The 19236-nt window shown below is 40.8% G+C and overlaps 1 protein-coding gene across 7 annotated transcripts in view; it reads right to left on the reverse strand.

Moving 5' to 3' along the window:
- The window catches only part of DGKH (diacylglycerol kinase eta), a 222025-nt gene that overhangs the window by 15724 nt on the left and 187065 nt on the right, over positions 1-19236 (reverse strand). For 6 of the 7 annotated variants that reach the window (XM_088842777.1, XM_088842778.1, XM_055426031.2 and 3 more), the window contains 7 exons: positions 18720-18854; positions 17657-17820; positions 12878-12983; positions 11810-11902; positions 7882-8001; positions 6640-6748; positions 4733-4863 (listed from right to left, as the gene is read on the reverse strand). In XM_088842777.1, the coding sequence (XP_088698903.1) occupies positions 4733-4863; positions 6640-6748; positions 7882-8001; positions 11810-11902; positions 12878-12983; positions 17657-17820; positions 18720-18854 (858 nt within the window). The remainder of the gene's footprint in view (positions 1-4732; positions 4864-6639; positions 6749-7881; positions 8002-11809; positions 11903-12877; positions 12984-17656; positions 17821-18719; positions 18855-19236) is intronic. The other variant, XM_055426033.2, reaches the window with a different exon arrangement.

A 19236-nucleotide genomic window follows, 5' to 3' on the forward strand; every position in this document is an offset into this window, starting at 1 on the left:
TAAAGGAGATGCATTCAAGGCAGCCACAATATTTGCTGTCCGAAAACCTAAAAAAGATGGTGAAGCTCTTGACTCCAATAGCTTCTTTAAGCTCAATGGCCACAGTGATTTTGCCAATATGTGAAGTCAACTTCTTCACAAAACAGAGTGTGGAATATCTGAAAATAAGTAAAAAGACGACTTTCAAAGCAGTCTCGAAAGTAGGATTATAAGGTATCACAAGATTATTTGTCTGAGAAGACACACACACACACACACACATTCTCTCAATCTCCCCCATATACTTCATGAGCTCTCTGAATTCTATAGCACCAATTCTACTGAGGATTCAGCATCTTTCTGGAAAATAATCTTTCCCCAGTGAGTGCTCTTTTCGAACTTGAGATAATTTCAGGGTAATGTTTTTACAATATTTAATTGATCCTGAAAAACATCTGCTCATGTGACACCAGGTCATCCAAAACTAGTCTAAAGTCAACTATCCTGAGTGTGTGCTGAAACAGCAAACTTAAAAGCAAGGCCAAACCTTAAAGGAAGATAGAAATGGAGATGCATTTGATTTGAGTGGAATAGTTAAGTATTCTTTATATTTTGTGATAATGTAGTTATCTGATTAAGAAAGATATTTAATATCAAATATTTTATTTTAGGCCATAGGCATACTATATTCTCAAGAATAAAAGCTTCGTTGAGAGAAGCAGACTCTACTCATAATTATTATGTTTGGGGTCATGAGATGAATGTTTTCCCTAGAGTTACACTAACTTCTTAGCTATATTTTCCTTAGTTTGAGTTCAACACATTCACGTCTTCTAGGAATCAGGCTGTGATAAAGTTATGCCATGAGATCATATTCATTAGTGTTGACTTTTGCTTTCTTTGGAAGAAGAGCTTTAACTTTGCAGAGGCATGCTTTATAGCTCCTGTTATCCTTCGGCCCACACAGAAACAACTTTCCAAACGGAGAAAACAAAACGCCAACCACACAAACTCCCCGTGTCTTTACCACTTTATTTGGGGGGTATGTGTGTGTCCGCTCAGCCGCTCAGTCATGTCTGACTCTTGAGACCTGCTGGACTGCAGCCCACCAGGCTCCTCTGTCCATGGGACTTTTTCAGAAAAGAATACTGGAGCAGGTTGTCGTTTCCTGTTCCAAGGGATCTTCCCAATCCAGGGATCGAACCTGAGTCTCTTGTGTCTCCTGCACTGGCAGGCGGATTCTTTACCACTGTGCCACCTGAGAAGCCCTACTTTCTTTGGTACCCCTCACTGTTTTCTACTGTCTCCCAGGAGAGAAAATACTGTAATCGGCTTGTCTGTCACAACACATTAGAAATGTCTTCCCTTTCCCACCTTTAGGCTGTCACATTGCTATCTCCAGTTGTCTGGTGATAATGAAGTAAGACCTGAGCCAAGATCTGAGCAACAGCTAGCCAAGTGGCAGGTAGGGAAGAAGCATACCTTCAGAGGGTACACCCCTGACGTGAGAGTTTCATATTTTTAAATAAATGAAGCACGGCCAGATTGGAAGAGTATAGCCCCAAAGGGTCAGTGACCCCACAGCAGGTTAAATACATAGGCGGAACTTTGTAGGTGTCCCATGGATGCTGAGTCTTTATTGGAATTGACATGGGAAGCCATGAAAAGGTTTTAAGCAGAAGAGTGATATAGATATACCTGATGTTATTAAAGCATCACTCTGGGCTTCCCTGGTGGCTCAGATGGTAAAGAATCTGCCTGCAGTGTGGGAGATCTAGGTTCAATCCCTGGGTTGGAAAGAACTGATGGAGAAGGGAATGGCAACCCACTCCAGTATTCTTGCCTGGAGAATTTTATGGACGGAGGAGCCTGGTGGGCCATGGGGTTACAAAGAGGCAGACAAGACTGAGTGACTAACACACATACACAAACACACACAAAAAAAACATCATTCTAGTTGCAATGATAATAGATGAGAGGGCAACAGTATCAACGGGTGGGCCAGTGAGGTAGCTACTGACATTACACAGGCAAGAGGAAAGACTGTGGAAAGGAGAAAGGAGAAAGATAAATAAATGGAGATGAAAATCAGACTACTTTGTGATGGCAGAATGAGGCAGGGGGGAAGGATAAGGAAGAGGAAGATGCTAAATATGACCCTGGGTTTCTCTGGCTCAGGTCCCTGAGTTGCTAAGATAATAGATCACAGGAGAAGGGGCAAAATAGGAGTAGGACAGGACAGCTAAAGTTTGGTTGTGGAACTTTAAGACTGATAGTCTGTGTCATGGCCTAGTGGCAAGCAGACTTGGTGATAGGATCCTAGAGTTTACAAACAAGGTCAGGGCTAGAAGTAGAACTGTGTGAACCAGTGACATATCCATGGACAGTATCTGAAGTAATGGAAATGGATATGGTTACCTAAGGAGTAGACAACCCTTCACCAACATTCAGAGACTTTCCTCTGAAGGGTCTGCTCCAATTAAAGCTCCAAAGACAGAGAACGAGGCGAGCTCATTTCTAGCTTGGTTTTGTTCCACTGGAGACTCTATAAAATTACTACCCTTCCCATTGCCTTATACTCTGTGATTTAGAACCAAAAGAGTCAAAACTGACTACGTCAATACAAATTTTTGAAAGCAAAGTTTTAAGGGAAAGAATGTCATTCGCCTTAAAAATAAAAACAAAAAAGTCTCATGCTAAATAAAAATTTTACTAACATAATTCTTAATCATCTCCTTTGCACTCTTATTGTTTTTCCCAGCCGGGTTCTATCAGTCTAACTTTAACTTTTATATGTGAGCTTTGTTTTTTTTGTTTTGCACTCAGAGTGTGCATGTGTATGTTTATGTATGTTTGTGTATGTTTATAATACATATATTATATACAGATGAAGTCTTTTCCTTGAATGTATGCCTATTCATGGCAAGGGAAATGCAAGCTTCCAGAGGGCAGATGCTACCTAGAGAAGAGAATAATATATTCATCAATACGTACATACGTATGTGTTAGTCACTCAGTTGTGCCTGACTCTTTGTGACCCTATAGACTGTAGCCTGCCAGGCACTTTTGTTCATGGAATTCTCTAGGCAAGAATACTGGAGTGCATTGCCATTTCCTTCTTCAGGGGACCTTCCCAACCCAGGGATCGAACCTGGGTCTTCTGCTTTGCAGGCAGATTCTTTACCCTCTGAGCCACCAGGGAAGCCCATTCATCACTAGTTATTCAATAAATATTGCTGCCTGTTAAGGATATCAGAAGCTGCACAAACATGTTACATGTAATGGTCTTCTACATTTACTTTTTGGTGTATTCATTTCAAGTGCTGAAGTCAATTTTTTACTCTAATACTATATATTCTATATATTTTGCTATGTTCCAGATTTGGGACTTTCAACTAAGGTAATTAGTTCATCTATTATTTTATTATTATTCTGGCTAAAATTATCTAGGTATATGTCTTTAGGTATAATGTTTAGTTATGTGTGCGTGCGTGCATGCTAAGTCACTTCAGTCCTGTCTGACTCTTTGCAACCTTATGGATTGTAACACACCAGGCTCCTCTGTTAGTGGGATTCTTCAGGCAAGAACACTGGAGTGAGTTGCCATGCCCTCCTCCAGGGGATCTTCTGACCCAGGGATCGAACCCAGGTGTCTTACATCTCCCGCATTGGCAAGTGGGTTCTTTACCACCAGCGCCACCCGGGGAAGTGCCAATGTTTAGGTATAATATACTTTATATTACCCATTTGGGTTTAAAGGTCTCTACTAACATTTTTAGATAAAGGCACAACTGTTCTTGAATTTATTAGGAATTTACTGTTTCATAATTTTATGCATTTTAGAACCAGGTATATAGGAAAGGAATCAATCCATCAAATGTTGAAGGCTTTATCACTGGCTTAATGAATCAATCTTGGAATTTTTAAATGGCAGTATATGCCAAGAAAATATAACATGACAGAATGCTACTTTTAACCCTGGGACAGAATATGCTACTTTGGCCATTTCTGTGCTTGAGTGTCCACTCAAAGAAGAAAAGGAAATTGCTGCAGACCATGATTTCATAATTTTTCTTCCCTGTCATAAAAGACAAATAAGTTTTGAGAAGCTCTCTAGCAAAAACAAGGCATAATTTTTACTTCATTCACTAAAGAGGAAAATACATTTATTTTTGGAAAGAATACAATTTCAATAACAAGCCATGAAAAGAAAATCTGAATTTGTCTAGTTGTTCACGTGACCTCTGAAAGGTCAATTTAGAAACACAACCAAATCGTAGAATTCTAAGCAGCCACTGCTCTAAGTCTCTCATCTAGTTTCCTATATTAGGAAGGCTTTGTTTTTGGCATTGTGAATGAATTTTTAGTTGTTTGAACCTTTTAGTAGATATTTTCAGTCATTTTAAGCAACAAATTATCACCTTTCATGTTGATCCAAGAAAATGAACTGATGGAAACACGATCTATTTGGAAATATTAGCACAGCCATGCCAATGGACACAGAAAAAATTACTAAGTTCATGCTAGGCTTTAGCTGTAACTGTCATACAATGATTCTGACCGAAAAATATTACTGACTTTCTCTTTCCAAAAGCATATAAGGAACTCAGACCACAGGACAATGCATATTATATAGATTACATACGCATAACATGAGCCAAGCTGCAAGCACAGAACTGAAGGGTGCAGGAGAAAGGAGTCTGTTTTGCAAGAAAAAAATTTTAAGAGCAGAAGAGTAGCACAAAGGAAATACCTTAAGATCTCGCCTTTCCAGATGCAAAAGTTCAGCCCCTCTGATGTCATGACGGATGAAGATTTCTTTGTACTCTCCCAAATTGAGCAGATCCAGCCAAGCAGCAACTTCCTCTGTGCCCCATTTCTGAACTACCAAAGTTAAGAGCAAAACCCCCTTAATTTCTACATGCTCAATGCATTACAAAGCACAGGTTGGCCAAAGAAGATGCAAAACAGAGTACAGCAGCAGCACTAGCAAAGGGAAAGGTTCAAGGTACTGTCTCAACAAAACTACAACTCTGCTTTTTCCCATGCAAGTTTCAGACTGTCAATCAACACGAGGTTTTGACTACAAAGACATTCACTACTGTGCACTTGTGCCTTTCGCTTTAGCTCAATTTCCTCCTTAAAGCCATGCAAACTACACGATGTGTATAAAAATGTGTTCCTCATAATTGGGATCAGCAGTACAAGGTCTAAATAAACTCTGATGATTTCCTTAATATCATATACAAAACTTACTATAGTTGAGCTACCAATGCTAATAAAAATTTCAAATTGGACACAGGATATAATTTTACACAAACTTCTACTTCAGGTCTTGCCAACTTCAAGACCTTTATTGGTTCTCAGCTGCCTTTATTGGTTCCATTCTATTGATGATTCCCATTACAGATAATCACGCAATGTTTGTGTTCTAATAATTATGCAAGGCTTGCATGCATGCTAATCGTTTCAGCTGTGTCTGATTCTTTGCGATCCCATGGAGTGTAGCCTGTCTGGGATTCTCCAGGCGAGAATACTGGAGTGGGTTGTTGTGCCCTCCTCCAGAAGATCTTCCTGACCCAGAGATCGAACCCATGTCTCTTATGTCTCCTGCATTGGCAGGTGGGTTCTTAATCACTAGCGCCACCTGGGAAGTACAATTATGAAATAAGTGTCTTGTTAAATCAACTTAACATTGTCTAAAAACTGTCAACACTGCTTTCCAAGATGAATTGGGTTATTTTACTGTATGTGTTCTCTTTCATGCATTTCACCCAACATTGATTAGCTTATAAAAAGTCTCCTTGTTTGCCATATTTGGTTTTAAAATGCTCTTCAATAGCTCCTCTGTGCATTATCAAAAATAAGGTTATATATAACTTTTTAATATGAGATGGCTAACTCAGAAGAGTTATAAAATTATTTGATAAATTAAGACATCTACCATCACATACATAGAACTTGAAGGTCTTCAGCAGTAGTACAGCACTAAATTTAATCTCTAGGGAAAGGTGAAAAGGGAATTTGAAAGAATATCCAAGAAAGAGTTTAATCTTTTCTTGAGAATGCAAGTGTCACAGTGAATTGTTATTAATGAGCTGAAATGGTGTTCTAAGTCCTTAAAAGAGGAGGAACAGAATATGTAACTTGAGGTGGAAAATACACCTGGCAAGTCAAAGGATTAGACAAGTCTCTACGTTCCATTTGTCAAAATGAGATAGACTGTGCATGTTAAAGAAGGAAAACAAATTATAAGCCTTGAACTGCTGTTGAGCAAGATGAACCATCAAACAGAGGTGCTGACATTTACACAATGAAGTAGAAGCAAATCAGCAAACCACTTCATAGTCCTGTGTACTTCATGACTATAGACTCCTACTCACAATGGGACTATTTCAGGTGTGCTATGATTTTTTGTATGATGGTAAAGTGAACATAAAATGAAATTCACTATTTAAACCATTTTATAGTGTATGATTCAATAGCATAAATGCTCTTTATAAGTACATCCATAAAAGCTACTTATGAGTAAATCCATAATGTGGTACAATGATTATCACTCTCTAATCTCAGCTCATTCTCATCCCCTCAATGATATCACGTTACTCCGTTATTTTTTTTCTTAAAATTATACTTTCCCTTTCCGTGTGGATCACCTACCAGGCTGTGAACTTGTCTTCTGCTTCTGAACCTTCTCCTTTTTGAATTTGGGCACAATACGAAATACCGTGCTTCTGCTATTTCTCTTGGTGCAATCCATGGGGGGCTCCTGTTTGAGTCGAACAAGGAAAGAATTTTCTCAGGATATTAAGAGAAGAAAAACCCTCTCTGACAGCAGAGATAACATAGGAATAGGTTATACACACAGAACACTGTTGGAGTGATAACTCCCTCCCCAAAGTTCATGGTGTTGCATACTCCTGAAAATGTACTGAATCCTGGAAGATGACTTTGTTTACATAAAAGCTTTTTCTCATTTGCTCAAGAAAAGTGCGTTTGAAAGGAGGACAGTAGTCTCCCCGACTAGGACAGTAGTGTAGTTCCCCTTTCTGTGGTTTCTGTTACCTGCCATCAACCTCCTTCTGAAAATACTACATGAAAATTCCAGAAATAAACAATTCATACAAGTTTTAAGTTGTTCACTGCTCTGAGCAGCATGATGAAGTCTTGAGTCATCCTCATCTATCCCATCTGTGAGTCCCTTTGTAAAAAATCTGAGTTATCTGACCAGGTGTTGTGGTTTCACTGTGCTTGTGTTCAAGTCACCTTATTTTACTTAATAATGGTGCCAAAGAACAAAAGTAGTGATGGCAATTCAGATATGCTAAAGAGAAGCTGTAAAGTGCTTCCTTTAATGAAAAGATGAGAGTTCTTAATAAGGAAAAAAAAAATCGTATGCTGAGCTGGCTAAGATCTATAGTAAGAATGAATCTTCTGTCTGTGAAGCTGTGAAGAAGGAAGAAAAAATTCAGGCTAGTTTTGCTGTTACATCTCAGATTGCAAAGGTTACGGCCATAGCGCATGAGACATGCTCAGCCAATATGGAAGAGGCATGACAGCTGTACAGGAAGATATTTTGAGAGATGGACCACATTCACGTAACTTTTGTTACAGTGTATCGTTATAATTGTTCTATTTTATTATTGCTCATGTCTTACTGTCTAATTCATAAATTCAACTTTATCCTAGGTATGTGTGTGTAAGGAAAAACACGGTACATGTAGGGTTTGGTACCAAGGTTCCAGGGGTCCCTTGGGAGTCTTAGAAGGTATTTCCTGCAGATAGGGGAGGATGGCTATATTTAAAATGTTTTTTCTCCCGAACATTTCTTTTTCAAAAGGTGCATTCATATTCTATTGTCACAAAGCATACACATTTAAAAACATGTTGAATTTTACATACCTCATCCTCATTCGGGTGTAAGATATAATAAAGCCACGGAATCTCTGTTAACTTCTGTAGCTCCACTTCCACGGAATGTAAGGCATTGGATACTCGCTCTTCATGTGGAGATTCCAATTGCTATTTAACAGCAGATTAAAAACCGAGATAAAACAAGCCTCAGACACCAACCTCAAACGCTCAAACAGAATAAACTATTTCACTGACACTGAACATCCTCACCTCTTGTGAGGCGAGACAGAGTATTGTTGGTTTTAACACAAAGGAATAGAGAAAAAAGAACAAATTATTTTATACTGACTTCACTTAAGCAAATTTGCATAGATTTATCCTCACTTCCCAAAGGTGATATAAGCAACTAGTGTGACTTTAATAATTTCACAGAAAAAACTATTGCTATTGGTGGTTTTTTTCCTATGCAATCCCTTCTTCCTTCTTATCCTTGCATCCCGTCTGCCTTGCCGTAGTAAATAATCTCATCATTAACGTATTTGTGGCAAAAATCATTTTGATTTACATAGGCTACAGTGTAAGCAAATAATGATATTTCAAATTGGTCAAAAACATGTCACATAACAAGAATCGCCTGCCACAATAATCTTCTGGGTAACTAAAATAATGTTAGGGGAAAAAAATCCTATGGATCTCAGAAAAATTGGTGATAAAAAGCTGTTGTACAAATCAGGAAAAGCTAAATGGCTTGTAAACTGGAAGAAGGTTTGGAAACTTTAAAGAGAATTTAACTGGTCACCTCTTGCTCATTCATTTAAAGCACTTATCATCACTATTTAAAAAAATTTTTTGGCTACACGGGGCAGCATGGGGAACAGTTCCTTGACCAGGGATCAAACCCCTGCCCCCTGCATTAGGAGCTTGGAGTCTTAACCACTGGACCACCAGGGAAGTCCATAAAGCAGTTATTAAAAGTCACAAATTCAATAAATAAATAAAGGTGAAATCAACACAGCTACAAGCAGAATTGGGAGGCGACTGAATTCTAGCCTTGGCCTTGTTACTAACTATGCCCCCAAGGGATGATGAATTGATTTGAGGAGTCTCAGTTTCCTTCTCGGGCTTCCCTGATAGCTCAGTTGATAAAGAACCCACCTGCAATGCAGGAGACCCTGGTTCAATTCCTGGCTCAGGAAAATCTGCTGGAGAAGGGACAGACTACCCACTCCAGTATTCTTGGGCTTCCCTTGTGGCCCAGCTGGTAAATAGTAGAACATGACCACACAATTTTGAGGATCTCTTCCAGCAAATCAAACTTTGATAAATGATGTCAAAATTGTACAGTACTTATATATAGGTTCATGGAGATTAAATTTATTTTGGTCACACTGCAAGGCACGCAAGATCTTAGTTCCCCAAACAGGGATGGAACCCACACCTGCTGCAGGGGAAGCGTAGTCTTAACCACTGGAACACCAGTGAAGTTCTGGTTCACAAGATTTTAAACTGAAAGTTCAGAGAACTTTAATATTTATTTATTATGGATATTATTTTTCCCCTCTGTTATTCAAATGCTCTCAAATCCCCTCTGTTATTCAAATTCTAGTATTTCTAGAAGCTAATAAAAATACATAAATACTCCACCATATCATATAAAAGTTACCACTTTTATTTTAGTCTAAGTATGTATGTCTTATAAAACTGATAAAATAGTTATTGTATGTGCTATGAGCTAAGTTGCTTCAGTTGTGTCCAACTCTTTGTGACCCTGTGGACTGCAGCCCGCTAGGCTCCTCTGTCCATGGGGCTCTCCAGGCAAGAATGCTGGAGTGGGTTGCCATGCCCTCCTCCAAGGGATCTTCCTGACCCAGCGACTGAACCTATTTCTCTTATGTCTCCTGCATTGGCTATATTCATTCTATAAGCAAGATAAAGAGTGTAACATAGCTGCTCTCAAATGTGATTGATTTTTTCTTTTGATATCAATATTGTCAAACATTTAAAAATCATCCACTGGTAAAGGGGAATTCCCTGATGGTCTAGTAGTTAGGACGTATCCTTTCACTGCCGTGGACCAAGGTTTGATCCATAGTCAGGGAATTAAGATTCCACAAGTGGTGCAGTACAGTCAAAAAATAAAAATTTCACTGGTGTACATTTTCAAACCAAACATCCATATTTGACTATGACAGAAGAATTAAAAGTGCAGAAGAATCCTTCTATATTAACAAAATATAATTGATTAACATTAACCAAGTAATAACACTCAATGGGTACTTTCAGTATAGAGAGCTAAAACATAAAATAAGTTATGCTTCTAGTTATTCTCAATCAGCAGTTATCTTAAATATATTTCAAACAACACACAAAAAATACATGTCCGTCGTCCAGTAATTGGTACTGAGGTCATGGCTTGCTGGATTTCCTATGGGACTAATTTTGGAGAAGGAAATGGCAACCCACTCCAGTACTCTTGCCTGGAGAATTCCATGGATGGAGGAGCCTGGTGGGCTACAGTCCATGGGGTCGCAAAGAGTAGGACACGACTGAGCGACTTCACTTCACTTAATTTTAGAAGAGCAGCAAGAAGATTTTGGTTAAAAATAGAAGTGTCAAGAATAACCAAGATGATTTTCCTATTGGTTTTATCAAAAGGTATATCCAATATTTCTTTCTAAAAGTTTCTATTCACAACCACAGGAGAGGCAGCCACCTCTTGCCCCAGGGAAGTTGCTCTTGAGTTTCCCTTGGAAATGGGTAAAACCAATTGATTTATGCAGCCTTTAAGATTCTCTTCTCAGAACAAAGGATGCTTCAATGGCAATATTCTGGACAGCATCCAAACAGAAATTCCAACCAATCACCTCCAGTTAGCTAGGCTATGGACCACCTCTCTCATTCTTGCACTATGCCAGATACTATGATTTTTATTTTCACTTTTATTTAGATGTATAAATTTTCCCCAGTAAGAGATAAAATTATAGTAAAGAGAAATGTTTTAAGATCATCACCTCATCTATCAATTAATCAAAATTGTTACAAGGAATTAAAAAATAGCTAATATATTAGGCTTTCTACATTTACAACAGCATGTGTGAATAACCTAAAATTGAACACTAGGTGGCGAAAAGACCCAATGCTAGAACATTTCCAGGGTGAGGGAGGAAAAGCTAACAAGGGAAGGATTCTGAGCAAACCAGACAGAAACATTTACGGAATCCTAGCACTTTTGCTTGAGGTCCAAGGACTGTGGTCTGATTCACACTTGGCCTCAACTCGATTTCCAGCACCAATCTTGAGTGAACCCAGGGCTAGGTCTAGTTCCTGAAATTTAGTTCTGGACACACCGAGTCTAGAGAGCATCATCTAAGCCAGTCTAGAAAACAGGAACAATCATATTTCAAAGGTTAATTTCAGAGACATAGCTCTACCTCTACTTTTCTGCATTCATGGGTGAACAAGTCCTTGAAGAAGGTCTCACTCTCTGTAAAGCCCAAGATTCTCAAAGCTGACTGGGGAGAGCAGGATTACATAAAGACATGATGACAGGGAAGCTCCACTCCTGCTGTGGTTTAGTTGCAAGGTCGTCTCTGACTCTTGTGACCCCACGGACTGTAAACCACCAGACTCCTCTGTCCATGGGATTCTCCAGGCAAGAATACTGAAATGGGTTGCCATTTCCTTCTCCAGGGGTTGTTCTGCACTCAGGAATCAAACCAGGGTCTCCTGTATTACAGGCAGATTCTTTACTGACTGAGCTACGAGGGAAGCCCTCTACTCCTGTTAGCCTGAAGCGTAACTCCCAGGTACAGCCATACAGTTTCTTGAAAGCAAAAGTGAGGTGAAAAGGAAGCTCTGGAGATGGGGGCCAGAGTGTGCCTGTGCATTAGAATCTGATGAATGCATGCTCCCTAATGAAGGCAAGAACCATACATTTATCATCATTCTGATGTTATCCATCATTTCTTTTCCTTACCAAAGGAACCCTGCCCACTAGTAAAGATTCTGTTTCATTATATAGGGCCTTCACATTGATGGCTATTTCAGTGGCAGTGTCTCTTGTAAGACTCTAGGAAAAAAAAAAAAAGACAGAGACATCAAAGACAAGCAGTTCTGTATTAAACTGGGATTCAGTCATCACAGAGTACATTTTATCTTTCTGATTTAAATTCACATTGCAAATATTTTAAAAAATCTTCCAAAATACTCTTGTAACTGCAAAATGTCATACTCACATCTTCTGCGTCTTACAGCACAGAACCAAAAGAATATGCTGACTATAATAAACACACAGAACCACATCTCGGGCACACAAGCATGTATATGCTGGTGACAAAAGACACATATTCCCACAAAAATTGAGTCAAGGAAAATTATGTCTTAAAAGGGGCATTATCTGATCACATTAGTTCTATCCATTGAATTTCACTCTCATTAGTTCCAACCAACCAGACTGATTTTTAGACTTTCACCTTGAGGATGAACACTTCTTTTTACACTCACTTAGGTAACTTCAACTAAATAATTGAAAGGATAAAAACAATGCCATGTATCACTTGGCAAGTGAATATAACATCAAGAGTCAGATTCTACCCACCCGTTGTAACTTCTACATTAGAAAACTGACCAAATTTACTGATGCAGTAAAACAAAATGAAGAGTTATTTCAGTGGACAACTTCGACACTGAGTGATCAGTTCAAGTTAAACGCATGATACCTAGGTGTGCCCTGTGTGAAGGTACAGGGGAGAAGGTAAAAAAGAGGAATGGGAGATACTTAAAAGGAGAAGGAGTACAAGGAAGACGGTAAGGTGCCAAGTGAGTCAAAGTGAAATAGAAAAAAGGTGAAGCGAACTTAAGAGCAGGAGTGGGAAAACGGTGGCAGGAAAGGAAAATCAAGAAAACTTTGGTCATAAGTGAAGGGTAAACTTTTGGTAGAGACTCATACGCTGTTTTCTTTCAAAGCATGTGGCATGTTTAAAGTATCAAGCTCTCTATGTAACCAAAAAACGTGCGGAATGGGCATTTACCATTAGCTCCTCACCTCTGGGAAACGTGGGTTGGCTTTGTTCAGGGCGTGGGAGCAGGCATTCACCGCGTGGGCCAGCTCCTGCTCCAAGAGACAGTGGATGGTGGCCGCGTCACAGATCCTGGAAGCAGACACAAGACCCATGAACACAGCACTCTCCTGAGCACTACTTGAGTGTTCTAAAGTGTAGAAATCGTAGAATAAAACAAGTAAAAAAAAAAAAAAGATCATGAAAGGCAAAATTTGTTTAATAACTGCTCAATTATGAATGGCACAGGGTAGATTTACAAAATTCAGACCCTACTGCAACAAAAAATGTGTGCATGTGTTAGTCGCTCAGTTGTGTCTGACTCTTTGTGACTCCACGGACTGAGGCCACCAGGCTCCTCTGTCCATGGGATTTCTCAGGCAAGGATACTGGAATGGGGTGTCAGGCACTCCTCCAGGGGATCCTGGATTTGACGCAGGGATCGAACCCGGGTAGCCCACATTGCAGGCAGATTCTTTACCATCTGAGCTACCAGGTAAAAAAAATACCAACCCCGAAATCTTTTATATAAAAAGTTAGGCCTATGGACTGTCTGGGTGGTTAAGAATCTGCCTGCCGATGCAGATCAAACACAGGTTTGACCCCTGGTCTGGGAAGATTGCTCACGCCTTGGAGCTATCAATCAAGCCCAAGCGCCACAACTACTGAAGCCCATGCCCCCTAGAGCCGGAGCTCCACGAGAAGCTGCCGCAAGGAGACGCCCGCACGCTGCACGAAAGAGGAGCCCCTGCTCACTGCAACTAGAGAGAGTCCGTGGGCAGCGACGAACACCCAGTGCAGCCAAAAATAATAAATTGAAAAACACGTTAGGCCTATCATCAGAGATACGCACACTGAGGTGCTACTTGAAACCACAAGATACAGTAACACTTCATTTTGCATTATCGCTGGAAAGTTGAGAGGGGTCCCAAATGTAGAGTGAAGACACATCTTTTATTCACTGAAACTTCAACCAGGCACAGTTACAACAGATTCAGTCAGTTCAGTTCAGTTGCTCAGTCGTATCCGACTCTTTGCGACCCCATGGACCGCAGCACACCAGGCCTCCCTGTCCATCACCAACTCCCGGAGTTCACTCAAACTCATGTCCGTCGAGTCAGTGATGCCATCCAACCATCTCATCCTCTGTCGTCCCCTTCTCCTCCCACCTTCAATCTTTCCCATCTTCAGGGTCTTTTCAAACGAGTCAGCTCTTCACATTAGGTGGCCAAAGTATTGGAGTTAGGAGAGTTAGGGGAAAACATTGCCACATATATCATCATGCTAAGTGCTTTATGTGCATTATCTAATTTAACGTTCACAACCTAACAGGTAGTTGTGGTTTTTCTCCATTTTGCAGATGACGACATAAGAGGCTCAGAGAGCATTAGTATGAACACAAAGCTAATCGGTGATAGAGCCTGGATTTTAGTCTATGTCTATCCAACCCCAAAGCCTGTTGGGCCGCAGTACTTTGGGATCTAGACCTTCAAGAACAGTCCTAGAAAGACAGATCTAGAAAAGCAGGGCAATAAGGTAAAAGAAGAAAAAGGACAAATTCTACTGACTGCTAGAAAATGAGCAAGGTGTGCAATAAGCAAGAAGGTACATCTATTCTAAACCTTTTGCTTCTGACATCTTCAAGCAGAATGATCTTCAATCCAGAAAGGGAAGAACAAAAGAAGAGACAGAAGTCCTCCATGGCTGAATCACGAGCAAAGGAAAAGAATTTAATTCTTAAGGATCATATGATTGATATCCAAGACACAAAGGAACTTGCAAACATCACCTAAGCATCCTTATCAATAACCTTGAAACCATGAGGAAGAGGTTATTAATCAGAAGAACAGAAATGAGTAAATGTTACTCTAATTTTCAAGGCAAAAGAAAGTAATCAACATCAAGGGAACATTTCCAACTGCTAACTGAATTTCCTACTAGGTGCAGGCTTCCCTGGTGGCTCAGATGGTAAAGAATCTGCTGCAATGCAGGAGACCTGGGTTCGATCCCTAAGTCAGGAAGATCCCCTGGAGAAGGGAATGGCCACCCACTCCAGTATGCTTACCTGGAGAATTCCAAGGACAGAGGAGCGGGAGAGGCTGCAGTCCATGGGGTCACAAAGAGCTGGACCCAACTACGAGACCAACTTTCATTTATCTCTTTTTTCAAATGAGTATACATTCTGAAAATTGATGAGTGAGCCTGATTTACTGGCTTATGGGGAATCATGTCCCCCCTTTTTTTTTCGGATAAGGATATTTGGCTGGTTGACAGGATGATAATATAAGAACATTGTGGTTTCAAGGGAGCATGCTTTAGTTTCAAGAAAACTAAAGAACCTCCATACTGCTTTCCATAATGTATTAATTAGCTGGATTGCATTAATTATTTTACAATGTATATGTATATCAAATCATCACACTGCATACCTTAAATATACAGTATAGAATCTTTATTTGTCCATTGTACCTCACTAAAGCCAGGAAAAAAGAAAAAAACACAAAAAATTCTGTAAATTGAAGTCAACAGAAGATGTTCACAGTATCTAAGATGTACTTACCTTAAAACTACTATGTCTGTGGATAAGAAGCTGAGATGCACAATAATGCAGTTATGTGGATTTTCAGTTCAGTTCAGTTCAGTCGCTCAGTCGTGTCCGACTCTCCGCGACCCCATGAATCAGCTGGCTAAATATTAATTTTCCCTTATCTTTCTCCTAAGCTACTCAGTATCTTACATTTATCATCCTTATTCTAAAAATTTAAATACTGGTCTCCAGCAGTACAGGGTGTGCATCTTTTTACGTATCTCTAACATCCAGCACACTCTGGGCATCTAACGCGTATGTAAAGAGGAAAATAAGGAATGAGTGAGAGAGAGCAGACGGAGTGGGTGGGGAGGGAAAGGAAGCAAGTCAGCTTGTCGGACTCCTAAGCTTTGCTTCCCTTCTTTTCTATTTCAGCGTTTTGATCAGTGACCAGGTGAAGGTGTGGGAAGACTGTACCAGTGATCGTGCTCAGAACACCGAATATGCTGGACCTGCTGTGCCAAGGGTGCTTCCCACAGCGGGTCTCACCTAACCTTCACAGTGACCTGCTCAGGCAGCTCTTACCCACTTTGCGTAGATGAGATTTGGGTGAGGAGACAAGAAAACACGTGCCTGTGGTCCCTCCTCATCTCTGACGTTGAATCCTGGTCATAGTGATTTTTATCTGCTTTATGTTCACAGAACTTTTTCTTTTTGTTATCTTCTCTTTCTGTCTTCTAAAATTAATTTCTGTGGTCTGGCAAAGTCCGTGATGTATCTACTGGAAGCAGATTTTTGGACTGTTCCCACCCATCCCCACCCCCTGACTCTTCTTGGGAGCAGGGTTAATGTTTGTATTTCCTTCTACATCCCATAAACATTTAATAATTACAAAGCACCACATAAGTGAGTAATGTAGTATAAAGAGGGCTTCCTGGGTGGCTCAGGGGTAGAGAATCCACCTGCCAATTCAGGAGACACAAGAGACCTGGGTTCAATCTCGGGGTGGGACAGATGCCTGGAGGAGGGCATGGCAACCCACTCCAGTATTCCTGCCTGGAGAATTTCATGGACAGAGGAGCCTGGTGGGCTACAGTCCGTGGGGGTCATAAAGAGTCAGACACGACTAGGCACACACGCACAGTAAAGACTATATGTAAAGTGGGGAAATAATAACAGAAGGGTTACATATATTATATATATATATATATAATACATGCATTTATGTTTTATATGTGTTAAGCTGCTTCAGTTGTGTCTGACTCTTGCAACCCCATGACCGTAGCCCACCAGGCCCCTCTGTCCACGGGTTCTCCAGGCAAGAACACTGGAGTGGGTTGCCATTCCCTTCTCCAGGTGATCTTCCCCACCCAGGGACTGAACCCACATCTTTTACATCTCCTGCCTTGGCAGGCGGGTTCTTTACCACTCAGTTCAGTTCAGTTCAGTTGCTCAGTCGTGTCCGACTCTTTGCGACCCCATGAATCACAGCACGCCAGGCCTCCCTGGCCATCACCAACTCCTGGAGTTCACTTAAACTCATGTCCATCGAGTCGGTGATGCCATCCAGCCATCTCATTCTCTGCCGTCCCCTTCTCCTCCCACCCCCAATCCTTCCCAGCATCAGAGTCTTTTCCAGTGAGTCAACTCTTCGCATGAGGTGGCCAAAGTATTGGAGTTTCAGCTTTAGCATCAGTCCTTTCAGTGAACACCCAGGATCGATCTCCTTCAGAATGGACTGGCTGGACTAGCGCCATCTGTAAAGTAGGGCTTCCCAGGTGGCTCAATGATCAAGAATCCAACTGCCATGCAGGAGATGCAGGAGACACAGGTGCGATCCCTGGGTGGGGCATATCCCCTGGAGGAGAAAATGGCAACCCACTCCAGTATTCTTGCCAGAAGAACCCCACGGCCTGAGGAGCCTGGAGGGCTACAGTCCATAGGGTCGCAAAGACTCAGATACGATGGAAGCGACTGCGCACATATATAAAACATAAAATCTATAAAATAACAAGCGTGTACATTAGGCAAGCTCGCCCCTGTGTTTCTGGAAGTCTGAGACCTGGCCTGTGGGGAACACAGGGTGTGCGCGCAGTGTCGGAGTGGACTGCTGAAGGTGAACAGGGATTTCTGAGGCACAAGGGAGGTAGCACATGGAGAAGAGAGGCATCCCTTTCAGAGACTGGGAACCCCTGCAGAGACGTGTTAAAACTACGGGAAGCAGAACGGGCTCGGGTACCTGGTGATGAGCTCCTCGGCCGCCTGCGAGCACAGCTGCATCTGAGACACTTCCTCCGTGGCCAGGTCCGCAGCATGCTGGATGTACAAGTGCGTTCGGAGAACTGGCTTACCAGAATCACACTTCTGCTTATCTTCCCAAGACTTAAGGGTGCTTTCAAAGGCCTATTTAAAATCAATACGGCAATGAACTGTGTGCTTAGAGCTACACACACACAAATAAATGTGTATTTAGATAGTACACGAATGGCTTTAAAACTACTATTACTTTTTTCCTAATCCTAACACTTCATGAAATATATTGCAAGGATGAAGAAGACATCTTAAAGTTTTCTCATATATTACAACAAATAAAAAGTAATGTAATTGGTGATCATTATATCAGAAAGTTTTTAAAAAGCTTCAACTTAGGCTTCAATATTTACTACTGTATGAATAACAAACAGGATGAATGTTGTAGTCTTATTCGTTACGGGTGTGACCTTAATTAAGAATACATATTCTGGTAAAGGCAAAACTGTAAAGACAGAAAGAGCTGGGGGTGCCAGGGGTTGGAATAAGGGAGGGAGGGATGTGAGGAGCAGGACAGGAATATTTAGGGCAGTGAAACTACTGGGCATGAATCTGTAACAGTGGACACAAATGATTATACATTTGTCAAAACCTACAGAATGTAGAACACAAACTGTTACTTCAGTGAATAATAATGTATCAATAGTGGTTCATCAGCTGTAATAAATGCACCACGCTAAAGCAAGATATTAAGGGGAACAGAATAGGGAAATATAATAGGGGAATTCACGTGCTTGTCAGGGAGGTGAGGACGTATGTGGGAATAGAAACAGGATTCTCTACAGTTTCTGCTTGATTTTTCTCTAAACCTAAAAAAAGAAACCATTTTCAGAACTAAATAAATATTTTTTTTTCATGTTTTTAAACCAGAATGATCTAAATGTCAGACTTAAAAGACAATTTAAATCTTTTCCCTGGGTTTCTGTTTTTCATAACTATTTATTTTTTACAGGCTGAACAGACTCTAGAAGAACTTATTTTCGGCTACGTACCCTGTCCCTGGTGAGCATCTGAGCTCTGTTCTTGTGCACGATCTTGATAATCCCTGGAGGCTGAACCCATGCTTCTCCGTCCACCTGCACTGGGACTCCCTCGTCACCAAAGATAGTGATTTTTACTGTACGGCACTGAAATAAAATGAGTTATTTGAGAGTACAACTCAACTGACACTCAATCTTGTTGTATTCAAAGTTGACTCTTAGTCCATTCTGTGGAATGGGATGTTATGCTTTTCCACATAGGATGACACAGTAAAAACTGGAATAACAAGAAAGCCCATTATTTTACAGATGAATATACAGCGTATGAGTCATTGGAATAGCTTCTCAACAGCCCAAGCGGTGAGGGCTTCTCAGCTGGCATTAGTGGTAAAGAGCCCATCTGCCAATGCAGGAGATTTATAAGACACGGGTCTGATCCCTGGGTCAGGAAGATCCCTTGGAGGAGGGCATGGCAACCCACTCTAGTATTTGGGCCTGGAGAATTCCATGGAGAAAGGAGGCTGGCGGG

Source organism: Moschus berezovskii, chromosome 13 (assembly GCF_049115385.1).
Source record: "Moschus berezovskii isolate FMDL1 chromosome 13, NW_MosBer_1.0, whole genome shotgun sequence".
NCBI lineage: Eukaryota > Metazoa > Chordata > Mammalia > Artiodactyla > Moschidae > Moschus > Moschus berezovskii.